We start from the raw sequence: 13,881 nt of genomic DNA, 5'->3' as shown, positions 1-13,881 counted from the left end.
GGGAGATCACAGTAAAACCTTGATATAACGTCGCTCGTTTATATCACAGTAAAACCTTGATATAACGACCCTCGTTTATATCACAGTAAAACCTTTATATAACGTCCCTCTTTTATATACAGTAAAACCTTGATATAACGCCCCTCGTTTATGTCACAGTAAAACCTTGATATAACGCCCCTCGTTTATATCACAGTAAAACCTTGATATAACGCCCCTCGTTTATATCACAGTAAAACCTTGATATAACGCCCCTCGTTTATATACAGTAAAACCTTGATATAACGCCCCTCGTGTAGATCACAGTAAAACCTTGATATAACGTCCCTCGTTTATATCACAGTAAAACCTTTATATAACGTCCCTCTTTTATATACAGTAAAACCTTGATATAACGCCCCTCGTTTATGTCACAGTAAAACCTTGATATAACGCCCCTCGTTTATATCACAGTAAAACCTTGATATAACGCCCCTCGTTTATATCACAGTAAAACCTTGATATAACGCCCCTCGTTTATATACAGTAAAACCTTGATATAACGCCCCTCGTTTATATCACAGTAAAACCTTGATATAACGCCCCTCGTTTATATCACAGTAAAACCTTGATATAACGCCCCTCGTTTATATCACTGTAAAACCTTGATATAACGCCCCTCGTTTATATCACATTAAAACCTTGATATAACGCCCCTCGTTTATATCACAGTAAAACCTTGATATAACGCCCCTCGTTTATATTACAGTAAAACCTTGATATAACGCCCCTCGTTTATATTACAGTAAAACCTTGATATAACGCCCATCGTGTAGATCACATTAAAACCTTGATATAACGCCCCTCGTTTATATCACAGTAAAACCTTGATATAACGTCCCTCGTTTATATCACTGTAAAACCTTGATATAACGCCCCTCGTTTATATCACAGTAAAACCTTGATATAACGCCCCTCGTTTATATACAGTAAAACCTTGATATAACGCCCCTCGTTTATAAACTGTAAAACCTTGATATAACGCCCCTCGTTTATATCACTGTAAAACCTTGATATAACGCCCCTCGTTTATATCACAGTAAAACCTTGATATAACGCCCCTCGTTTATATCACATTAAAACCTTGATATAACGCCCCTCGTTTATATCACAGTAAAACCTTGATATAACGCCCCTCGTTTATATCACAGTAAAACCTTTATACAATGCCCCTCGTGTAGATCGCAGTAAAACCTTGATATAACGCCTAGATATCACAGTATTAAGATTTTATTGTATTCAGATTTCCCTAAATGTAATTTCTGTGAAGTGAGCAAAGATTTAGGATATGGCGGGCTTCATGCAATATGCAACGATTATATTGTGTCGTTTATAATTGTTATGATTGACAGATCACTGCAGTCAAACATCATATTTCGCTCTAACATGGACTAAGGGTGTCGATAATATTCTGTGCATAAAGTCAGCCCAATATGTACTCCATCTGACCCCATAGTATAATGGTCATTGGTTGTCGTCCATCAACAATTCAATTATCTGTATCTCCCAATATAAATCATATTCCTCCTTTATTTCTTTCCCAGACGATGGCGGAGAAGGGACGACATGGGACAAGTGGGATCGAAGATATGTACTAACTAATCATAGAACCAACGACAGAGCAAAACGGTATAATATCATTCGATAAAGCAAATACATGTTAACCAATACATTCTATATCAAGATGTACATAGAATTGGATATACGTGGGGCAGTTGCCAGGTACTGGCCGTAGGCCGGTGGATTTTCTCTGGGTACTCCGGCTTTCCTCCACCTCCAAAACCTGGCACGTCCTTAAATGAACCTGGCGGTTAATAGGACGTTAAACAAAACAAAGATAGTTTAGAGTTGTCGTTCTCTACGCATCACTGTTAAGGTTGAGATTCCGGCAATGATATTCCATTGACAATCACAAGTCTTGTTCTGTAGGTTTCATTGGAAAGGTTATTGCGTGGCTGTTGTAGTGTTATGAGATATATGGGCTTGTTTTGTATTTTGTTTTGTATTTTGTTTTGTATTTTGTTTTTGTTTTGTTTTTTTTATATATATTTTTTTGTATATTTTTTTTTTATTTTTCGACGATTTTTCACATATGAAACAATAGACATGTATGACAAAGGCATCCGCACAAAACATACAGACACACTCTCACACTTACATGCTGTGTTATTATCGTCGTCGTCGTCGTCGTCGTCGTCGTTGTTGTTACAGATACATTTTTTTTTTATTTTATTTTTTTATTTTTTTGTTGTTGTTTTTTTTTTTTTAGAAAAGATAAAAGCACTTGTTTCATAACTATTTTCAGTAAGGACAGGCACTCAATGAACCCCTTTATCCATTCCAGACCGTGTATGGTGTCATGTATGAGAGTATGACATTTCAGTGTGACGACACTATACCGGTAACATTACCGTCTTCATATGGACTTAGCTGTCGTGAAACGTAAATAAACATGCAATCCATTGTTGTTTAAAGGATATAAGAATAATTTTGTAAAAATATCCATGCATTGTCTACTTTCCTAGCCAAAAATCATAGCCGTTCTGTAAAAAATACTCATGACCTGATCTTGAATATAATTTTCAAAAGTGTCTGAATAGATATGAAATGAAGCTTTATAACAAATGAGGAATCGTAACAGGGCTTTTTGACAACGCACCAAGTGAAACAATTTAAAGTGTGTTCCTGTACAGTACTTACTTTATCTGTACAGACTTATATGTAGGCCTTCGCACGTGAAGAGAGACAACTCCAACTTCCTCGGATTAACCAAACTGTCACTCTAAATTTCAAATTAGTCCAGTTTACCACTAAGCCAATTTTGAGTATGTTCCCCTTTTTACGTGTATTTTTTTTTTTTTTTTGCTCACAGTACGACGTACTGTCGGGGAACAAAAAACACAAACACACAAAAATAAAACAAAAAAAAACCCACAGCTAGAATCTATATACAGTGTGATGATCAAATCTCCACTCCAGGGTTTAATTTGGTTCACCAAATCAGAAATCAAAATACAAAATAGCATTTTCATAATCATCAGTTTCATAGAAATAACCATGATCAGCTTTGGTAAAATATGTAAACAAACGTTTTAACGATCCTCAGAAATGCAAGTTGACAAAGCTTTTCATCAGAGATGACATTCGGGATTTTCTCGTTGTTTTCTTCGAAACCGATAGACGGAGGAGAGGTGCTCCGAATTCCATATTACCCATGATTCCGTGCACATCCCGCGAAAGTTTCATAACATTGACATGTGGACAGCGTAGTAAACATTGAACACTCTGTCGACAGAATATTCGTTATAAACTCTTGTAAGTATAAACGAGTGAAAAATAACGATTGATTGGATATTAATCCACGAAATGGTATCAGATTATTTTGTGAATTGTGTGCAAGTTTAAAATCCCTGCGTTATTACGAGTCTAGAAATTCCGCTTATGCCTTATGGCTAGTTATGTTAGATCTGTTACTGTGCTAGGTTGGTACCGTGCCCAGGGAAATCGAAACGAAGCCAAGAGCCTGGTTAATTTTCCTGATTTTAAGGGACATTTGCTTGTTCCGTGATAACTTTACTTTCACTTCATGCACAGGCGCCTGTATTCGATTAATGACTTATAATATTCACATTAATTTTAAGGTCGATGCATGCAGGTGCCAGTTAAAATTCACCAGTATTGTTTGGCAGTAATGGAGTACAAAAGACTCCTGCCACTTAAGACTTATGCATGATAGTTTACTGAACAAAACTATTGTCATATTTGTTTTAATAATTATGCATGATTCAAGAATTAAATAATTATATCACTCCCTAGATTTTTTGGCACAGATCTCAATAGAAAATACTTATCAGCTATTAGTGTACCATATATAATTATAATTCAACATGTACACCAGACTTTGAAAATTTTCATGGACAGATTGAACGATCAGCGATCGCAGACAGACTGCAACATGTATTCAGTGTTTACAGTATTTAGATTATTTTTGCATTGTACATTAAATACGCATACATGTAGCGATATCATAGCACTATATATCATGGTTTGATATTTTTGATTATGAAAAATAAATAGTACGGTACATGTACATTGTATGATGACAAATCAATTGTACAGTACAAGAAAAGTCCAGAAATTCATAGATACAATTATATTATTAGTGTATTGAGTGATTGAATTCAAACTTGCATGAAATTAATTAATTTGAAGCATTTGTAAGTACCTGGCTGCAGTTATTTCCCTTTGAATATTTTTTCAGTATTTTAGGTAAAAAGTTGCATGTAATGTGTTGGCATTTGATAATGACTGCTATATAGGTGGTATATCCTTGTCTTTTCCTTTACAGAACAAAAGTAATGGCTTCCAAAAGGAGACTCCGGTCACAGAAGGAAAGGGTTGTTGATGGGAACGAAAACATTGCCGACTTACAGTCAGAGACATATGCTAAACGTCTTTCAAAACGGATGAAGAAATCACAGACCTCAACCAATCTTGATCAGAGAAAAAATGTCCTACAAGAAGCAACAAGTGATCCAGATCAAACAGAAAACACACTTTCCAACTCAAATAAAAAGAATAGTAGTATTGATTGCGAAAAAAGTCGGCTGTTTGAAAAAGGAAATGACATATTGTTTGATTTCAAACCTAGACGCCATGGTCTAAAACTTTGTACGGTTTTTACACCAATGGTATACCGGAGCAAGAACATTGTCCATTGTCTCCAACAGTATACCTGGGGAACCAGATGTACCCAGACATTAACACAGGTTTGTGTGTCTGTAAGAGTTAAGCTTCACTCGATATTATGACTCATGATATTGGTTACATAATTGATAAACAATGAAAAAAATTAAGGTGTAAACTGTATGCATCAACAAAAGCCATCTAACTTTCGCTGAGTTTCCTGTTGACCTGCATCAACACTAGTACGCAAGTGTAAAATGTTTGACATTTTGATAGAAAACTGATGTCCAGTGTCTATCAAAAGACAATCCTATCTAGGCTTTACAAGGAAATTTATAACAACCTGACACAAAATTACTTGGCTGTTTATAGAAATTGTCATGACAAGAAATTAAACCCAGTAAACAAACTTTAAAGTTATTTTGATACTGGACTAAATTAAAGTTTTGAAATGTTAAACAATTCTTTCTTCCAGAGTTTGACCAGCCCAGTGGTCAGTCAGATTTCGGACATGCAGCTCTGTCGGACTGCCAGCCCGTTTGACCGACGTGTTACGGCCATGGAGTGGCACCCTACCAAACCACATGTGGTAGCCATAGGATCGAAGGGAGGAGACATTATGTTGTGGGACACGCAACAATTTAACAATGAGAAATTCATTCAAGGGGTAAAAATTAATTGTTATATTCATGTTTTATTGATATTGCAGGGCTCAAAGTGGCGCCTATGTTAGTGGTGATCATGGCACCTTAAATTCACCATTTGCGACCAGTTGACCTATTAGGCGCCTGCATGGCCACTAAAAAATGGTGTAAATTCGCAATTTGGTTAATCTTTCAAAGGTTGCAGTCAATTCTAAAATGACATTCACAATTGAAAAGTTTACAGAGAGATGTTACACTGCATGAACTAAAGAATTATAAGATTTTTTGTTTTAATGTAAGACAACTTAGCCGGGCGACTTACTTTTCCAATTGGCGCTTAGATTGTATGCCTTGGTAGTCAAATTGGTCAACTGTTAAAAATATCCGATTTGAGCCCTGTATTGGTGGAACTAAAGTCTTGTGCTGATAAAATTTAAATACGTACTTTCAAAATTGTGTCAACCAACATTGAGCCATAATCTGGTGCTAATTGTTGTTTGCTACAACTCTATTATATACGGTATGCTACAAAATTAATCAACCACGACTAGGCATAATCAAGCTTCACCTTCATTGCTTTTAATTTGCATACATGAGGAAAGGAGTATCTTCATCATAGAAAGATTACTTAGGATTATTATCTAATTCTGACATAGCAATATGAAATTAATTTATATGTAATTAGGAAACGTAATTTTGTATCTATAAAGTAATTCACAGTGTGGTCCGATAGATCGAGGCTATAGAAAACCTGGTCGGTCTATGTAAAATTTCTAAGTGTTGGCCGTTTGGCTATGAAAAGTCCTGACATACATTACAATTCATGTAAACAACATTCCAATATTTTCTGACAAATGATCATATGAAATCAGAGCTTACAATCGAGGTGTTTTTGCCAAGAACAGCATGCTATTTGCTTCAAACATTTGAGTGAATATGAACTGGATAATGCAAGTGTTTACGTGACACCGTTATATATGCTACTTTCAACAACACGTTTACAAAATGGGTATATGGAAAAATGACTTTGGCCATGGGATTTCAATTTTCTGTAGACAAATTGTCTAAGGAATTTTCATATATACTTTCATACACTGAATTCAACACAAAAGTCAATTTCCTAAAAGATAATAATCAAATAAAACATAGATTTTACCTGTTTTAAGAAAAGAATTTTTATATCTGATTTAAGTAATACTTTTATTTTACAAAGATTGGGCCTGGAGGAATCATCAATGCGTTGAAGTTTTGGCCATATGACAATGATAAGGTGCTCACCGCTGCAGTAGATGGTCGGGTCACGTTGCACGACTTCGAGGGCCGACAGTCGAGGGTGGTGACGGACACTTTGGATGCTCACAGGTACTTTTGTCTGAAAAGACTTTTGATTTACAAATGTATAACTCCGTTAAGGCTGGACCCAGTGGCAACATTCACTGTGTGAAATAATATCGCGTATGAAGTGTTAATATAAAATTATATTAATAATATATAAATATATAATAACTGTAAAAGCAGTTTGTTCGTTATGTGTGAAACATTGAATTTAACAATGAGTTACCCCCCTTTAACTATTGTATATATAATTTGAATTTCAAAGATTAAAAGATATAAAAATTAGATTTATTCCAAAATTGCAGTGCCTCACCTTTCGAGGGAAATTTGAAAGGCTTTGCCTGTTATTTGGTCCAATTGACTAGTATCAGCTATATGTAGCAAAAAATGTGTTGAAATGAAATGAAACATTCTAGAATTTAAATTTTGACAATGAGAGTTTGGGTTTTAATATACATTGGAGACTTGGTATAATTTAATGGTTGACAATTTTTTTTATGATATTTATGAACAAATTCAGTTATCAACATTTTATTGTCTCTTGATTTGTTAAACTGTGTTTAATATCACAAACTTTGGTAACATTTCATTTTGTTATAAGGTTTAACGACTTGTGTACCGTACCTTTAGTTCAGGTATGGAATATAAACTGTTGATCCAGATGTAAGTAATATCTCCACTGTTGTTTACAGTTACTGGTACTGCAGTGTGGATGTACATAAAGACAGGAAATTAGTGGTGGCTGGCGACAACATAGGCAACGTTCAAATGCTGTCTGATGAAGGGAAAAAGGTAACACATCACCAAAATTTGTCAGAACGAGGCTTTACAGTGTTCTGGACACTCAAAAATCTTATCCTGAAGGGGTTGCCTCAAACATTGGCAATGCAATTTTTAACCACAAGCAGGGTTATCTTTTGGTCTCTACAATTCTCTGTGATGTCTTCAACTTTCAACTTTCACTTGTTCATTAATGGCAGTGCTTTTCTGTGCTTAGGTCCAAGTTTTAGCTCTATTCCCAATTGCGTTTATGTTTCCCAATGAAGTGATCAGAATTCTCAAAATTCGTGATCTTAATTTTTTTTGCAAAGGACATACCATCCAGCAATTCTGAACCCTGGGTTTTACATCTTGCAACCATTTCTAGCCAACACTTAAGAAAGAAAAGTTTTAAAATGATTGTACCTACATAAAGAAAAGTTTTAAAATGATTGTACCTACATAACAGGTGTTTGAGTTTCGACTGCGCAAGAAAGAAAAGTTTTAAAATGATTGTACCTACATAACAGGTGTTTGAATTTCGACTGCACAAAAACAAGGTGACCGACATAGAATTGTCACCGCGGGAGGAATGGCTTCTGTGTACCTCCTCTACAGACCAAACTGTCATGTTCTGGGACATCCGTATGATGGCTAACAGGAAAAGTGTGCTCAACCTTCTCAAACATGACCGTCCTGTGAATTCTGGTTAGTATATTTCATCAAAATGAAAGGTTGAATGGGTTCAAAGTTTTAATGTCATAAGACATAAATTGAATAAAAGTTTTTATTTGTCGCCTATGATGGATGTTTATAAAGCGGCACATAGTCGTTGCTTTTCTGGCAATTGTGGCACCAGTGTCAACAATGCTAAAGTTTTGTGTGAAGCTCCGTTTCTGACAAAGCTAGACCATCCAAACATCTGTCATAGATGTAGCATGGGTTGTAAAGCCTACTGCATTAAAGCCTTTCATGGATTTAAGATGTTTAACTTTAAGATATGACCTTCAATTTCATTAGTATCAATACATCCTTGACTACCCATGTAAAATGATACTGACAAAGCGGGACAGGCAACACATATAATTACGTGTTTATATATGTATAATTCTTATGATAATTTAATTTTTGTTGAACTGAATCATAATTCATCTACCCCTACATTTTCTACATAAAAATATTTTGGAAAATGTGCCAACTGCCCAAACATGAAAGCAAAAATGAAGTAACAGTATTAAAACCCAAAAACACCAAATGTTAAACTGTTGTAATGGTGAAATGATACATGGCCCCTTACAATGAATATGAATATTAATTATTATTTGTACTGAATATTTATGTTTGTCTAGCTCACTTCAGCAGAACTGATGGCTGTCGCTTGCTTACCACTGACCAACAAAACCAAGTACGAGTGTACCAAGCCCCTGACTGGAGGCTGGAGAGGACGATCCTTCATCCTCATAGATTCTTCCGACACTTAACCCCCATCAAGGTATAATATCTTACAAACAAGGCCAAAAAACCAAGAGACCTGCCCTGGTAGACTTCATATTCATTGTGGTCCAAACTGTGACAAGAGCCGTTACGTAAACTAGGTCCTGACCTGGTGATTTTGTTTAATTTTATCTCTAGTCTTGAGAAAGACTTTCAAAACATCTTTAGATGTGTCAAGTTTTATGTCTGAAATGGTGCATTTGAAAAAAAAGACAAATCAGTTTGTCTGGATAAACAAACTGGCCCCTGACAACTCCCACAATTAAGTTGAAGGGGTTTGAAGGCTTTTGATTGGTCAAAATTGAGATATTTTCGGAGTGAGCTGAAAACTGGCATACTGTAAACGGTGCAATTTACGCGAGGAGGAAGGTAGATTTATCGCGAAAATTAACCGCATGCATATAGTTTACATATTGAAATCGCGATATCAACACATGTCATTAGGGACAATAAATGGTGGGTAACGTAAGTCAAAAATAAACATCAAAACAACAAAAATGTAAATAAATTGATGTCATTGTCAACAATGCAAGCAAATTAAGAGTTAAAGATTAAATTCACCCTGGCTATTTTCCCCTCGATCTTTACGAACATTTCTATGATTTTATCATTTGAATAGTCGAGAGTAACTTAAGTCTGCACTCTTAATTGCTGATATACTTGTAACAGGTATAGGTAAACTTGCTACTCCTCAAACTGCCCAATATAAGTCTTTATTACTAATGATTGATGGGTGTGGGGATATTAATTGGCCAATGGTGTATGATTCTGTTTAACTTTAAAGAGTTTATTCCCTGCAGGCAACGTGGCACCCTCTCCAAGATCTCGCTGTGGTAGGACGATACCCTGACCCCAATTTTCCTGGATACCACTCCGGAGAGCTGAGGACCATTGATGTGGTTGATGCTAACACTGGGAACACCGTGTGTAGTCTACACGACCCTAGTGCTCCGGGTATTGTCTCTGTAAGTATCCAATGTCACTGATATCAGCTTTGTAATAATCCTGGTGTTCTCTGTCAATCATTGATATTCTTAGGGCTATACCAGTTAAATATACATCCCATGGGAGGACTCCAGATGCTTAAAGATTCTGTGCATGATTTTTGCTGGAGAAAATGAAACTATAAGTAGATATGGTACCTTTTGGATTACAGTAATCACTTTCGATAGACCTGTTTGACTGACCTGGATTTTTCCATTGGGTAGATAATTCACTGGAATTGCCATTTATTAGGAGTAGTGCAGATTACTCAAAAATGTCATTGATGCAACTAATATAAAAGAATTTGAAATGTTGGAAAAGAAAAAATATTGCTGCTTTCTTGTAAATAATGGTATGTCAAATTTTGATGATATCCTAATTTCACAATTGCTTCCATTACCACTGCTTGATTGTCAGATGGATATAAAAGCCCTATGGGCCCTTTGTTCAATAAAGTTTTTACTTCATCAACTGCCTGCATGTTTTTATTTTATGTGGGTTTTTTTTTTAGGTGAATAAGTTCAGCAACGATGGAAACTTGTTGGTCTCAGGAATGGGTAAGGTTACTCTAAAATAATTAAGTCATATATCAATGATTTTAAGGTGCTGTGTAACAGCCACCCTAAGCGATCGTCGCTAAATTTCACTAGAAGAAATTCATTCGTCCGAGATCTTGTTGATATAAGACAGCATACCAAGTTTCATCTATCTCGGTTAACATTTACTCAAGTTATCGGTTTCACATGGAAAAGTTAACACACGATGACGGAAAAGAGGCTATTGCAATAGGTCACCATGACCTATGTTCAGAAGCCTACCAAGTTTCGAAAAATGTAGGAGATCTCTGGCCAAAAAATCAAACACTGAAATAAACAAAGGGCAATAACCTTTGCAAATACAATGGAATCAAAATTATTTTCCGGAAAGCACAACTACATATCTGATAATCATTTATACAGAGTTTTATGGAGATCGGTCAATAAATGAAGGAGACCTCTGGACAAACGGAAGTTTACACTGGACGGACCGATGACTCCATACCATGGTACTCCTGTCATGTTTGACAGGCATATAAAAATGATTGACGGAGGGTTGTAGGGGCACCTTACCATACTACCCATCAACTTCAATTAATACTTTTGAACTTTGATATTGGCAGGTGTAAACATTCTACTGTGGATGAAGAAGGAGGAAGTCGCAAAGACCCAGGAAGGATTGGTGACGTCATTGAAAGGCCTAGGTCACCAGGGGTCAAATTCAACCAGGAGTAATTCGTCACGGCAACCAAGAAACAAAAGTGATGAGAAAAAAATGAAGAAATTACAAGGATCGAAAACAGAGACAAAAAATATGAAGTTGAAATTGAAAAGCAAAAATGATAAATTGTAAGGTGTGTTAGGGGGATCTTTTAAAGTTATTACACCATAACTGTATTGAAATATACGCTTAGTTCAGCAGTGCTGAGTATTTTACTGTTACATTCTGTTTTGAAAAAACAATGGATCTGGGATTAACATGAAAAATATTATTACATCCAGAATCACGAGAGAGACAAGAGTTGCTTTGTTAGGAAGTCTTGGAATGTGTTCAACAATCATAAGAAAGAGACTTCTTTATGTCCATAACATATTTGTTAACCTCATTGTAAATCATGCATGTTTTAAAATACATTATACAGATAAAGTAAAAGTTATTTACACATTTCTCTGTTTGAAGTGATTATTTTTCATTTTCACTCTTTGTGAAAGTTTTTGCAAGAGAGGTTGTGAAAGTTTTTTCAAGAGATGAGGGGGAAAGACCCCTGGGCCTTTTTATACACCATGATTGTGTTTATCTCTTTTTGCCCAACAATGCTCTACTTATGTATATGGTTATAGGGTGGGGATCTTGATGGTTTAAAAGCTATATTAAAGAAACTAAGTCCCAAGTTGTGGGGAAAAATCTCAGGGCCTATATTTAGAACTGGATTGTGTTTATCTGTTGGTGCCCAGCAATGCTATATCTGGTTATGGGGTAAGAATCTCAACGGTTTCAAAAATATAAATCGTTAATAGCAATATTGCCAAAATACCCCCTGGGGGTCAGCTAGACCATTTGTAGCTTTTTTTATCCCCACTCCCAAGAGATGCTACCAGTTTAATATGAGTGATATCCATCGTTTACTTCCAGAGAATTGGTTGTTTATAACAACATAGGCAAATCGATCCCTTTTTGGCCCCGCTCCGTCATTTGTATAAATTTGAATCCCAGCCACCAAGGGATGTTACCACTGAAATATTAATGTTGTACATTGTTTAGTTCCAGAGAAGTTAATATCAATATTGATAAGTGGACCTCTTTTAGACCACCCCTCATGTTCCCAGGGGGTCAGCCCCACCATTTGTACAATTTTGAATCCCAACCCAATAACGATTCTTCCAGTCAAATGTGAGTGACATCCGTTGCTTAGTTTCAGAGAAGTAGTCCTTTGCATCAATGTAGCCAAATTGACCCCTTTTGGCCCCATCTTTAAGGCACGCGAGGGGTCAGCCCTATCATTTGTACAATTTTGAATCCCCACCCCATAAAGATGCTACCAGTTAAATTCAACATTACACAATATACATGTGTATATATAACTCTTTCGGGACAGGAAGCAATTTTAGATCACTTCCTTCATTTCTATTTTGTAAAAGGACATCTCTGATCCAATTGATTAACAAAAATGACCGTAAGTTAATTTAAAAAATTAAGACTGGTTGTTTACTTCCCTTTTCATTTTGTTGGTGGGTATACAACTGAAACATTTATAACAGAAATAAAAAAGGAGAATACATATTACAAAAACAACCTTTATTTCACGTGAAAAGTAGAAAATGAAAGGACAAAAAAATTCATGATTTGACAACGAAAACTGAAGTTAACATACAACTACATATACAGTGTATTCACAAATTATACAGATGCACAAGTGGCTCTGGAACTCGCTAAAATAGTTACTATTAATAGTCTATGTTTATTTAAGAATTTGGAATTATTAGCATTAGCTTAAAGTGTGTTTAACATCTGATGGCAGTTGTTTAAATGTGATAAGGACAATCACAATTTAAACAACAATTTTACATTGATCAATCATTTCTGGTAAAACTAACTTTACAAAATTTTCCAAGATACAATTTTACAATTTTTTTCCTTTTAACACTCTTCAGGCTCATCCTACATACCTATTTTAAGGAATATACACACACATGTTTTAAAGTAAAGGAGAAATGAGATTTACACTAACCAAGTGATAATACTGTTGAATGTACACAAAGTAACTTGAAAACACATCAAGCTATGGCATAACTTCGTTGTTGGGGGAATGGTCATAAATATCATGACAACATTTCACATCATAGACAATACAAAATAAATAATACATCACAATATCCACGATATATTAGTCAATATACAACTTATTGCACTATAAAAACAATGACTCGCACCACTGTTTTACATATAATAATCAACATGTTATTTCTAACATAAACTTGCACTGTTTCCCTTTACAATACTGCACTGTTTCTATCACAATTACCATATATTACATTAAATAAAATGCTAGCAGTATCTTCCTATTAATTTGGTTGGATGTTGATAGGACAGAACATCTTGCACATGATTTAACCCGAACACTCTCAATATCTTATTAGTTAATGTAGCTATTTTCAAAAGAATATTTTCGCTTTACTTGTTCGGCTTTTACAGGATTGATTGGTTTATTAAGTAAAAATATCACCTGCATAAATATTATCTGTGATGTATTGATGCTCTTAACATAATTATCAAAACTACCAAACTTGGTATGAAATAATCCAGTTTCAAATTCTGTTTGTTTTTGGGGTTTTTTTTCCCATTTAAACTAAAATTAAATTGCTGTTCTGCAGTTGAAATGTTCTGTTGAAAAACCTCAAAATCT

At 35.2% G+C, this 13,881-nt stretch overlaps 1 protein-coding gene across 1 annotated transcript; it reads left to right on the top strand.

Annotated features, from left to right (window-relative positions):
• Positions 1–3,270: 3,270 nt before the first annotated feature.
• LOC117319578 (DNA damage-binding protein 2-like) lies at positions 3,271–11,643 on the top strand. Its single transcript, XM_033874360.1, has 10 exons — positions 3,271–3,354; positions 4,388–4,808; positions 5,201–5,392; positions 6,583–6,731; positions 7,397–7,496; positions 7,994–8,171; positions 8,813–8,955; positions 9,758–9,922; positions 10,453–10,498; positions 11,101–11,643. The coding sequence occupies exons 2-10, from the start codon at positions 4,398–4,400 to the stop codon at positions 11,328–11,330; spliced, it is 1,614 nt and encodes a 537-aa protein (XP_033730251.1). The 5' UTR covers positions 3,271–3,354; positions 4,388–4,397; the 3' UTR covers positions 11,331–11,643.
• Positions 11,644–13,881: the final 2,238 nt, after the last annotated feature.

Source organism: Pecten maximus, unplaced genomic scaffold (genome assembly GCF_902652985.1).
Source record: "Pecten maximus unplaced genomic scaffold, xPecMax1.1, whole genome shotgun sequence".
Lineage (NCBI taxonomy): Eukaryota > Metazoa > Mollusca > Bivalvia > Pectinida > Pectinidae > Pecten > Pecten maximus.
This window is presented reverse-complemented; position numbering and strand designations above follow the sequence as displayed.

Excerpts from the sequence above, each read along its gene's own strand:
- LOC117319578 (XM_033874360.1), top strand. The coding sequence starts at position 4,398 with ATGGCTTCCAAAAGGAGACTCCGGTCACAGAAGGAAAGGGTTGTTGAT. Across the intron at positions 6,732-7,396 it reads GACACTTTGGATGCTCACAG|TTACTGGTACTGCAGTGTGG; the intron begins GTACTTTTGTCT and ends TGTTGTTTACAG. Across the intron at positions 8,956-9,757 it reads GACACTTAACCCCCATCAAG|GCAACGTGGCACCCTCTCCA; the intron begins GTATAATATCTT and ends TATTCCCTGCAG.